General features: G+C 37.7%; 1 protein-coding gene across 1 annotated transcript in view; it reads left to right on the top strand.

The window, feature by feature from the left end:
- The first annotated feature begins 674 nt into the window (after positions 1 to 674).
- The window catches only part of LOC126374975 (cyclin-dependent kinase 20-like), a 43,377-nt gene continuing 30,696 nt past the window's right edge, over positions 675 to 13,355 (top strand). The window contains exons 1-2 of the mRNA XM_050021781.1: positions 675 to 782; positions 5,019 to 5,134. Coding sequence (XP_049877738.1) covers positions 5,026 to 5,134 — 109 coding nt within the window. The 5' untranslated portion in view covers positions 675 to 782; positions 5,019 to 5,025. The remainder of the gene's footprint in view (positions 783 to 5,018; positions 5,135 to 13,355) is intronic.

A 13,355-nucleotide genomic window follows, 5' to 3' on the forward strand; every position in this document is an offset into this window, starting at 1 on the left:
CCCTGGTGTAAGGATTATTATTGAGTCGCCAAAGGCCCCTGACATGACTCGTGTAACGACTACATACTTAGTAGGTACATCAGAAAGTAGTAACCGGGACCTACAGCTTAACGTGCCTTCCGAAGCACGGATCATCTTACTGTCGGACAATCAGGTAATCAGCTTGTAATGTCCTAACCAAGCTAGGGATCACAAAGTGATTTTTGTGATATGTCCCCATCGGGATTCGAACTCGGGGCCTCCGGATCGTGAGACCAACGCTCAACCACTGGACCACAGAAGCCGTTCGCCGCTACATAACGACTACATATTTACCCGTGACCGACTGCTCACGTGCACTCCGACCCGATCATGTGTATTTTCGAACAGTCGGGTGGTTAGCCTGCAATATCCTAATCAAACTAGGGATCACAAAATGATTTTTGACATATGTCCCCCCGAGATCCGAACTCCGAATCTCCGTATCGCGAGCCCAGAGCGCAACCACTGGCCGTTAACTTCGTGACAACAACAATAAACATAAAAATATCTAAGTACTAGTCGTAAAACGAGCGCCACGTGAATTCGCGCGTTCGCTAGTTTGTAAACCGCTTTACTGATCACACTTACAAATCTTATTTTCTCGTACCGTCGCAATTCGTGTCGCTCCAATATCGGCATTTTTATTGCTTGCAGTGTACGGCTCGATACGATACTCATATCTATATGGCCAGACAGGCTGTGTAACTCTCTCGTAGATGAGTATTTACTCGTATGTTGAGAGATATTGGATATTAAGTAAGGTAAGTGTTAGAGTGCTATTATAAATTTAAGGGCAAATTATAATTTACATATTATGAATTCAAGAGTGACAATTCGTAGCGACCATCATTACAAATAATAAAAATACATTTAAACAGATAAACAATATAAATCAAAGGGTTGGCGAAAATTTAATGTTTTAATAATAGTTTTAATAAACTATTTAAAAGTAAAAAGTCCAAACTGGACCTTGAAACCAGGACTTAGCTACTGAAACACACAAACTCATATAAAATTAAGTAGGTACTAAATTCCGCTGCATATATTGACTCGATTCTATATCGATTCGATATTGAGAATCCTTAAAAGCTTTACATACGATACTAGAAAGGAGTAAAATACGTAGATTTACAACGGAGATTTTACCGAATCACGGCGGATCGCTGGCCCGGTGTAACGTGGGCTGCAGAATACAAATCCAGGATCTACCTACGCCACTGTAACTTGAGCCGCTATCTTCTTCAAACGCTCGCGTTTCAGACCCTTCAAGGTTACAACAGAGAAGAGTGAAAGGTCAACTTATGGTGGTAGCGCCATCAGGTCGAAAGACGACCACCTGAGATTTCAATTTCGCGACGCTGAATAAATTTATTCGGAATTTCTTTGCTGAACTTCTCGACCTAAAGCAATGTGAAAATCTATAACATGATTTCGGTCTTACGAAAAGGATACGATTTAAATATTGAGATATATTAATGTACTTAGTATAATAATAAGGGAGTTAAAACTCCCGCGCGATGGGCAGTCACTGTATCGGTTTGGAGTAAGAATTTTATTTGTAAAAATCTTAAAAATATTATATGAAGATATCCTTCTACAGAACTGAATCCAATTGTAGATTTTTCCAATCTGAATAGTTTCGAAATCCAATCTCAGTTGATGGCATTGAAATCTATTCTATTGTATTTCGTTAGATAACAAACTTTAAAACAGATGGTAGAGTTTGATTACCGAAAAGTTTTATATCTTTCAATCTGTTCCATTATATACTTAGTACCTATACTATACTTCCTCCGGCATGTCGTAGAAGTCACAAAGAGACGTTTTCCGGACCGCATCTTAAAAGTGAATGCAAGTGTGTTTTTTCACTGTGTTGACTGCGACAATAGAAGATAGCAGCAATGCTTTACTATAGTGAGGTCTTATTAAAAGATATAATACTTAAGTAAGGTATCTTACTCATAGGTGAACATTAGTACTGCACTATAGATTTGGGTGATATTCCTGTTATGATAGTGTTAAGTTTGTAAATTAAATAAAAAGAAATGGGGCATTTTCTCCTACAAGTATCCCCAGCTACAAAACTACAAATATCCACCGGTAACAGCGCTGGTTTTGACAGGTGCGGGCACTTTTAATAGTGTGGGGGAAATCGGTAAGTTGTTAGTTTAGGACATCTTTGGTTCCTTTCTTCTTGTCTGAGGTGTTCCAATAAAATATACGCACCGAAAATTGAATGCGTGTTTCGGTCATAAAATAGTTCTTTTTAAAAGAGAACTTACGAATAAAATATGCGTATATTTGAAAACCGAAATTCTACTTACATGCACGACGCAACAGTCGATTGAGGCTATAATTATTGCCTGGTTTAAGGCACTATCTATCTAGGACAGCACGTTTACCAATTTTCGCAGGATCCACTTACCTAACCTGAAGATTTGGCAGGTCCAGTTTTTTTACAGAAGCGGTCACAAAGGTAAAAGCTATACAGGTTAGATTAGCTCCGAGAGCAATGCTATATTCGAACCTGCTCTGTCATGTACCTACATCCTCAGTGTACATCTGTCAAAAAACAAGAATCAACCGTATTATAATATTGATGTTAGCCTGCAGTATCACGCGCGAATTATAAAACGAGCGTCATAAAGTATTTTAAAGTGTTTTTTGAAATATGCCATAATGTTTGGAGTCGCGCCAAGCCCCTATCTTTGCTAGTCGGCCCGCCTATCTCCGACATTTAATATGAACATACAAAAAATCTGCCTCTATTACATTTTTCCGAAACCTCCAGACTTTTCCATTACATTACACTCTCCTTTCTTATTTGAATAATTCAAATACGCCAGACGAGAATGACAGAGCAAGAAAGATAAGCAAAACCATTAGAAGATTGCAAAAAAAAAAGGTGAGCGAAATACATTTTTTGTGGAGTCTTTTCCTTACCTTTGGGTCATTCGCGTTAATTTCAATCGTAGCTTTCTTGTAGCGGAGCTCTACCCATATTCTTTATTGGAAAAAGTACTCCAGAAGAGACCAACAACTTAAAACATTCACATGCTAAAAATATGGATATCATAACCTCTTACTTGAGTTTTATAATATAAAGCAAATCAAAAGTTAAGCTGTATATCCTTGCCTGACGGCGACAATCCATAGAATTGACACATACACATATAAAATAAATAATTAACTTATTCTATCATTTCTTACCTGAATCAAGCACAGGAAATCAGATATATTACATTAAGCAATAACCCGGGCTACCGTTTGCCAATAAGATAAAGATTGCTGAGTCAAACTTCTTGCTGCCAAAAAAGTTTTATTTTTCTTCAAATTTACTATAGGTACCTACTTTCTTGTAGAACAAACAAACTTTCTCATTTAGATGACTTCTTATAACATCTCGGATACGTCATAGAAGTTAACTGAAGCTTGAAGGCGATACTGCTGGCTTTGTACTTAATAGTCGACTTAGGTAGTCATATTTATGTGTGGAAAGCTTAACAGATCACGTCTTGCCTCATGTGATGGGTGATTGGGTATTTGAATTGATCAAATATAATCTGAAGATCAAAGATAAAAAAATAATCTGAAAATAGTAACTAGACTAAGACATACAGGGTGTTAGTGACATCGTAATTAAAACTTTGAGGGATGATTCAGACCATGATTGGGAGTTGATTTCAAGTAGAACTTTCCGTCGCAAATTCGTTCCGATATCACTAACAACCATACATACTTGTATGGCTACCTGTACATACTTATACATACTACTACTTATTATTCTGAGTTATCTACTACTACTTATTAGTCTGTGCCGAGGTTTTTCTTGCAGCTTCTTTTCCCCGGCTATACAGGTTGTCAGAAGCTGCAGTAGTTTTAGGCGGAGACGTTCGTTATGTAAAATGTGACGATTCAAAGTGTAACTATGTGACCTACTGAATAAAGATATTTTTGAATTTGAATTTCAGTTAATATCTTATGGTATATTCCATCGCAAAAGTATGAAATTGAAAATAATTTAAAAAAAAACTAAAAACAAACATGAATTTTGCGACGGAAAATTCCACTGGATATTAACTCGGAATCATGGTCTCAATCATTCCCCTTAGTATTCGTTACGATGTCACTAACGCCCTGTATAGCAACACGGGCCAGCGGATAAGATGATCAATATACATAAACATAACAGCCTATATACGTCCCACTGCCTGGCACAGGCCTCCCCTCAATCAAAAAGAAATCAGAATCATTTATTCAACATAATTTTCATGGAGAAACTTGTTGAAGGTCAATTTAACATTTCTGAAACTACGTCATTTCGAAAACTAGCCAAGTCAGACCTTAGGCTACAATATGTTATCTTAATTTATAAGAAGAAATTATATATTGGCCCCGATTCCTGCAGACACCGCCTAATTTTATTTTAAGTTATATCCGTCATTTTCATATCCGTCGAAAAGGAAAGGGACGGATGATTCACAGCTCTTAATTTTAGGAAGAATGAGTAAATTAATGTGTCGGGTTATTGACTAACGTAAAATTTTTAGACGGTTGGTTTAGATTTGTGCTTAAAATTGACGTGTGTTCCATAAATTTTATGCTTGTCGATTACCCGTCCCTTTCCTTTACGGCGGATAAGAAAATGACAGATATAACTTAAAATAAAATTAGATAGTATTTACAGGAATTAGCACCAATATGTTGTTATAAGTACTTAAATAAATTTCAGGACTGACCATTGAACTTGGCACCCATTTAGATCTCACTTCTTTTGTCGTTGAAGTCAACCAAGGCATAGGTGTATCATAATATTGAACTTGGCTCTCATTTCACATTTATGTTTTGTTGGGATATCATTACTTTTTGTAAGTACATATATTATTAGTTGGTGCCTAAGTATTTCTTTCGAAAACCTATGAATTTCACCTTATAGCTCCAGGTAAAAAATTACACCACACATTTTTACCCGATGATGACATTGATGGAAATTGCAGGAGTGAGATGACCATTTGTGTGTATGTAATTGAAGAGACATACAAAAACAAAGAGCACGGAACCCAACCCCACAGAGCGCAGAGGCAGCAGCAATGCGGGTTAATCCACAGTGGAGGTAAGTGAAATGAGTTATCGAGATCTGTTTGCGAAACGCTCCAAACTGAATCCTCTCTGATGGGTAAATTACGTTTCACTCATTTTTTCAATCAACGAGTCGTGATTTAAGTGAATTGAGTCAGGGTTAGGCTGTATTATACAAAGTAAATGAAGCAAAAGATATATATCAAACGTATTTAGAATACATACCGAGTTTCATAGTTGCTTTTTTACTGAACTGAGAGTGAAGCAAGATTTACAAGACGAGCATGTACCCACTTTTAGAATCCTGTTGCATTATCATATTTAACATTTAGTAAGACTTACAGTTGAATTTGTCAAAGAAGTTAATATGACATGGTACTCATGACCGTACCATGCGTTGAGCTAGGTTTAGCTGTTTGTTTATCTTTCCGGGCACATAGCAAAAGTTACATCCACACAATTATCAGATCTATTTGCGGAGCTCTTCAAACCGAATTCCCACAGCTCTGAGTAACCTCTAGTAGATATTCAGATCAAACTTGTAGTTCTTATCCACCCTCAATTCCTTATTTAAGTAATATCTGTGTCTGTCTGTATTTGTTAGGAACGTATTGCAAAATCTGTCTGTTTGAGAATCTCGGCTTTATTGCTCTGAAGTAACTCCTTAAACCCTTATAAAAACCAGACCACAAGGTTAAGTACCTACTTACACCTAATTTATTAAATTTAAGTATTATAGTAACGTAAAGTCCGGCCAAGTAGTTAATTCCATTAACGGCAAATCTACAATAAGTCACGTCATCTAATCTAATCTAATCTAGCCTACAAGATCCCACTGCTGGGCAAAGGCCTCCCCTTCCTCTTTCTATTTTTCGCGGTCCTATGCGTTCTCCGGCCAGTGCCTCCGGGAAACGTCCAAGTCATCACGCCTCTCTTTCTCTTTTTTTAATCACGTCACAAAAAATAAAAGGTTTTATATACTATTTAAACAATATTCTTCGCATACGTTATCACGCCCATTTCACTTTTTTAATATTAACTTTTCTTAATCTACTGACTTTAAAAAACACGTGAGAATGTTTCCATCTCCTTAGAAAAAAATATAAATAATGTTTTGAACTACATACTTACTAGACTGATTTACACTTGTGAAACAAAAAAATAAATAGCACAATTATAAAATACATACATACATAAACTCACGCCTATTTCCCACCGGGGTAAGCAGAGACTATAGAATTCCATTCAAAAACAATTACAAAATAGACATCCCAAATATGACATTTATAAATCTACCGGCAGAGTTAATGTCTAAAATTCTACTACCTAAAGATTCGTTCACGTCAACATTTGTAAACAATATTATAAGTACACGTAGGTTCATTTAGTTATCAGTCATCGCTAATTTTGTTTGTGAACGTAAATATATGTGATTTCGAGGGTCAATATCACGTGAGAGCAAATACCTTGATATAATGAACATAAATATACAACCTCAGAGTGGTAGCTAAGCAGAACGGAGACTTATAATAGGTACACAAGTAAGTGAATTTCACTTACTTATACATATGATTGGGACCTACACATTTCCCGATTAGTTTATCAACTCTGTTAATTAAGTCTTGATAAAATAATCGGTCTCTGGTTTTGTTTTCATACAAGACCATTAACCCGGCCCCAGGACGGACAGAGACATCTTCTCTGTCCTTCACTGGGGTAATTCTTGTTCGGTGCGTCACCAGATGGTGGCTGAGTTCGGTTAGGGACCCAGACTAACGGGGTATAACGTAGAACTCTTGTCCAGGGATACGGGTGAAAACTTCAACGGTTGCAGAAGCGGGAGCCATCGGTACGACAATGCAGGACGTAAGAGGCAAGTCACAGGGACTGTAACTTGGAACCTGACAGAGGACAGCAGTAACTATTCAGACGCCGAGCACAGGAGTCTACTTTAATAGATGAATAGACTACTTTGGGCGCTATCCCACTCACGTCAGATCGAGTATCAAATCAAATATACTTTATTGCACAGAACTAAAATTTCAACAATCAGACATAACACATGAATACAGTACAATTTGGGCGGCCTTATTGCTCTAGAGCAATTTCTTCCAGGCAACCAACAAAAGGAGACAAACATTTACAACTTGGATGCGGGATGGTGCAACAAAAAATAAATAAATAAATAATATACTGCGGGGCGGAAGGCAAGAGTGAAACCATTGCGCTATTTTTATCTAAAAACGTGGCACAGAGAACGCTACACCGATGATAATGAAAGTAAGCGGGAAATGAGAAACTTTTTAGTGTCTACTTTTACAAATTATAAGATGGATGTACAATTTGAGAACTTTTACTAGTTCCCGATGCAGTCAAAACGTCAAAGTTTGACATGGTCTCTCAATGGGCACGCAAGTACGTACTTGAACTCAGATACAAGGTGTTAGTGACATCGTTACGAAAACTTTGAGGGATGATTCAGACCATGATTCTGAGTTGATATCAAGTAGAATTTTCATAAATTTTCCGACAGAAAATTCCACTTGATATTAACTCAGAATCATGGTCTGAATCATCCCCGCAGTATTCATTACGATGTCACTAACACCACTGTGGTGATATAACATATCATGGGTTGATAACGTGATTATAGCTGGTCCCTAGACACGCGCCGCGGAATGCACAAGATGTGTTCTGTTTTATTAGAGGCCAATAAATTGCGTACGTGTGGCGTCGTGAGCGGCGAGACCGATCCCTTTCACAGCTACATGGAATATTTCGTGGGGATTGTATTTGGAAATCATCATGTATTTTATTTACATGTTCCCTATTACATAACATCAACAGTCTATATACGTAGTGCTGCGTCCATTCGTAATAGTATAGGGCTTATTACACCTACCTTTCCGACAGGCTAGATGCGTCAAGGTCACGGGTGGTTACCATGGTTACTCCCCACCCACCCCACGTTATGCCATACGAGTGACGTCTGATGCCATACGATTCAAGTCTAGACTATGTTCGAGAGGGGTGAGGTAAACCTAGCTCAGCCGCTAGTGGGTAGCGGAGGGTTGCCGTTCTATGTACATAGTATTATAACTTATTCTATGCCGTGGCCGTCGAGGCTGAGCTCGACAAAAATGGACTGAAGATCGGGATGCCTTCCTAAACAAACTGCAAGATGGCGCACTGTACAGAAATAGCTAGAAAGAGATGGGTGGCCTTTGCCCAGCATTGATGCGTAAAAGAGACATAAAATATTGCCCTTTTTTAGCAGAGTAAAGTCATCAGTTTCGCTGTGATATAAACTCCCCAGTGCCTGCTCAGTAAAAAACAACAATTATAAAAAAATACGTCACCTACGCGATAATTCACAAAAACAGGATTTCCTCGTGCCGACGATAAAACAAAACGCACGTGTAAACCCTTTGTTTCTTTAGCCTTATTATCAGTACAGATAGATAATTCCTTTTTGAACTAATTTTGATATTTATTTATTTATTCTTGTCTTATTATCTGGGTGAGAAGGGCAGACAGACAATGCTTTTGGTCTCATTTACTTTGCCTACCTCGTCACATTCATCGATTCTGAGCGTTATTTTACGTGTTCTATAAACTCTATTTTTTATATCTATACAACAAAACCCATATAATCGTTCATATGTGCGATCTGGTATATAAATTGAAATTTATGTCGTCCCATGGGCGGCGGTCGCGTGTAGGGAATACAAATTCAACGTAAACAGTTGTTATTCGGATTTTAATCGACTCCCCTGCTGTTTAGTAACTTTGTAGCTGTTGGATAAACACAGTTTACACACAGGATTTTAGTTTATATGTGTAACGTGCCATGAGTTGTTTTACCTGTGTATTTTATAGAAATATTTCGCCGCTAACGATGTTTCAATTCGCTTTCAAGCACGACCAAAGACTAAAAGGAGATTGATCGTTCAATGCTGTAGATTATCCAAGAAACATACTATATCTAGAGGGATGATTTAGCTCATTATTCTGAGTTAATATCAAGTAGAATTTACTGTCGGAAATTTCATGAAAATTTTAGTGTTTTTTAATCATTTTCAGTTCCATTCTTTTGAAAATTCCACTTGATGTCAACTCAAAATCATAGTCTGAATTGTCCCTCAAAGGTTTCGTTACGATGTCACTAACATCCTGTATAATATACTATTATTTCTATAATCAACATCGTGTACCTTTCTTGTCAGAATGCGTATTGAGCACTCAACGCCTCACGTACTCGCAAGGCTAGCCAGCACACACCTTTGCTACACAGTACGCGTTTCCGCACAACTCCGATGGGAATTCGCTCTTCGAGCTGAAAAACATCTCTTCTCCCACAGCAACCGCCCACATCTCCGCTTTGGTGGAATCCCGACCTAATACCTAGAGTGGCTGCATGTCAACAATTCAAACAAAAATAAGTAAGCAATTTGTATAAAATGTTGCGCAAAGGAAAACTGCCATAAAAATTTACTTTTAAAGCGAAGAAAGAGCTCACTGAAGGTAAGGTTACTCGAAGTCATATTCCCCAGCTGCAAGTACGAAGATAACTGCAGTAAGAGTGCAAGGGTTGCGAATTTACGAAGCTTGGCAATCCATTCTTTCTACTCTAGGCATTATCCGCAAGGGATCAGACAGAAGTCATAAAACAGGAAATTAAATTCACTTAATAGCTGCTGAAATAAGTATTATTCAAATATCTAAGTGAGTAAGTATTATCTATTTAAAGGAAAATAGTTGTCTAGATTTTTAAAAGGTTTTTATAGGTGAGAATTGATATCATCTTCTAAAAGTCTAGCTAATTATGAATTCAAACGCTTATCTTGAAAGATGGAACTTTTAAAAAGTGTTTATTATTTTTCTGTAAATTTTTATTCTAGACTAGCTTTTGCCCGCGACTTCGTCCGCGTGGCGTGTTATAAAAGAGAGATGTTTGTGTGTGTGGGAGAAAGTTTAAAAAATGCTTAATTTTATTATTTTTAAATGAGGTTAGAGTATAAGAAGCTCAGTTAAATAATGAATAGTTATTAATTTCTAGATTATTGGTTTATGATAATTTGGTTTAATATAAATTTAGGAAAATACGATCAGAGTAGGCTAACCCTAAAGTACCTATAAGCTTTCGACTGGAATTCAGAGATGAGAATGTTTTTTTGATACAAATGTTTTTTCCCGCTAACTCCCGTTCCCGTGGGACTTTCGAGAATTCCTTTCTTAGTGCACGTTTACGGTACCTAAGCTACGTCCCTTCCAAATTTCAAGTGCCTACGTTTAGCCGTTTAGGCTGTGCGTTGATATGTCAGTCAGTCAGTTTCTCCTTTTATATATTTAGATTTCCTTTGAATGACATTCATTACTAAATAATTAGAACAAGCTAGAAAATGATCCACAAAAGTAATCTTGATAACGTACGCTCCCGATAACTTTTGTTTAAAAACATATACTTAAATGCAAAAATAGAGTTTGCTAAAATAAAATACAGTTAGTTTTAAAATGAATATCAGAGGCGACATTCAATAGTGAGGGAGCAAGCGTATCTGTCGCGGACACGGTCTCATCTCTGGACGTATTTTGCAATTTCATTTCCCCTGAGCGGACCGCCACACTTTCCTTGACACCTTATTCTTAGAAACTTTCATACATCTGCCTTAAGGTCGAACGAAGTTCACTTTAAAATGGATCACGAGATAAAATTCATATTACGCTGCAAGTTTATGATGTCATCTCGAAACGTCTTTGTTGTCCTAATCCTTGGGAGAGCCTTAAAATAAAGACTAATAGTACGTTTAGACCGGTAACTCTGCCGCCTGCACCAATTCGTATTGGGCGCCAACCTCAGCAGTACTGGAGTAAGACCGGGTTTCCACTGACGCGGAGATGGGCGGAGGAGAGCGGAGATGTGCGGATTTGACCAATCACAACGTTCGAGAGAGCGAAAAACAAAGACGCTCTGTCACTCTCTCCCTCACAGTAATTGGTCGATTCCTACACATCTCCGCTCATCTCCGCACAGCTCCGCGTCAATGGAAATGCAGCCTAAGGGGGAGCGCGCAGATTGACAGTCTCGCTCACACTCACGCGTTAGGCAGCATAAAGTAAGAATGAGACTTTTGTTCGTAATATTCGTCAACATCATAAAACTAGCTGACACTCTTTGTACCCAATGTCAATAAGTAATGAATGATTTTCTTCTTCAAACATAATCTCCCGGCTATTTCCCGCCGGGGTATGCAGAGACTATGGAATTCCATTTGCTTCGATCCAGACACACTTCTCTTGCTTCCTCCACATTCTACAATCGTTTCATACACGTCGTACTAAACCTTTTCTAAAGACATCTCCAATTTGGTCAATGCTCGTGCTTCTAGGTCTGCCTCTGCCAACCCTACCATCCTATTATCCTTCATCCGCTCTATACGTGTCCACTCCAAACCAACTTAACACTCCCTTCTCAATCTTAACTACCTATCTTATTCTATCATAGGTCACTGACCGACCTTACCTACCCTGGTATTTAGGCAGTTAGGCCGCCATAGGCTCTTGATATAGCTCATATAACGAGTACGTGTTTACCTAAGTAGACATATGTATAGTAATCTGCCGGCTCTGCATGACATGGTGTGAGTTATATTGAGCGCTTCGACCAATAGCCGTTTGACGTCCATCTACGAAGATACAATTCGAATCGTTTATTGGTTCAAGCGGTCGATATGATTCGCACCGCGCGCGGTTCGGTTGTCATGCAGTCAATGCAGAACCAACAACAGCTTTAACGAGATTCCAAAGATTATATAATAATAAGTAATAGGTGTTTTATACAGTCTAGTGTATTAGTAGCATTAGCAACATACGAGCTAGTCTATGTCTACAGCCAGACAGCGCATGTAATCCTTTAAGAAACTTTTAACGACATACCCCAGACGATCTCAGATTTCCTTTTAAACCCAAACCATACGTGGGCTGGTTTATTTTATGTTTCAATCTACAAAGAAAACCCCTGAATTATTCCAAGGAATATCTCCTAATACCTGGCTTACTGCAAGACTTCTTTTATTTCGATTACAGCTTTTACGATCTTGAACAACCTAAGCCTATTGATAAGAACGGGTGCTCGAAGAATTGAGGATATAAGGAATCCCCGCAGACTACAAATGGTATCAAGAGTCGCATATTTTTTATCTTGACAGTGATGTGACATTTCTTATAACGAGAATACGAAATGCGAACTCATGTTTTTTACAAACACCAACTGAATGAGTCATTAATTCATATCAAGTGCAGTTTTCGACGACCTCTGTGGTTCAGAGGTTGAGTGATGTGCTCACGATCCGGAGGTCCCGACTTCGAATCCCGGTGGGGACAAATCACAAAAATCACTTTGTAATCCCTAGTTTGGTTAGGACATTACAGGATAATCACCTGGTTGCCCAAAAAGCAAGATGCTTGCTTCGGAAGACACGTTAAGCCATTGGTCCCGGCTATTAGCCATAAAAATACCTCCACCAACCCCGCATTGGAGCAGCGTGGTGGAGTATGCTCCATTCCCCCTACGGTTGATTGAGGGGAGGCCTGTGCCCAGCAGTGGGACGTATATAGGCTGTTTATGTTATGTTTGGCCAAATTAGGAACCCGGGTTGCTAATAAGGGCCGTAATAAAATTATTGTATTTAAATTATTTTGCAATAACAGCATTGTTAAATTAACAGAATTATTTATTATAACTAATTAGTATTATATTACATACGAATATTCACCAAAAGAGCAGAAATTATAAAGGGGGCTTAATTGGGCTATGAAACTGAAAATTAAAAATAAATCGAATTTTATTGCAATAATCAAAAAATGTTATTCTTTATAAATAATAATTAGACGTTTTTAGCAATTTATTACAATATTTTAAAAAATAACACCAATATTTTTTTAATTAATAGTATCAATACTCATGATGGACCATATTTAAACTTTAAAGTATTAAAGAAGCATTTTTGAATTGTTCAATCTTGATTCATAAACCAACAATACATCCATCATCATCATACATTCATATTTTAAGGACATAAGAATTTGTTAAACTTTATAAAGTATGTAAAATCTCTCACTATTGGCGAATTGCGCTGATTTTCGCTATAAGCGTAGGTTTTTTAATAATGCCCGGATCTTAATACGAACCCAAACAGTGGTCCTTATTAGAATTTCGACTTTTGGGCAGGAAATTACATTTTGTAGCAAAAATT

Source organism: Pectinophora gossypiella, chromosome 18 (assembly GCF_024362695.1).
Source record: "Pectinophora gossypiella chromosome 18, ilPecGoss1.1, whole genome shotgun sequence".
NCBI classification, from domain to species: Eukaryota; Metazoa; Arthropoda; class Insecta; order Lepidoptera; family Gelechiidae; genus Pectinophora; species Pectinophora gossypiella.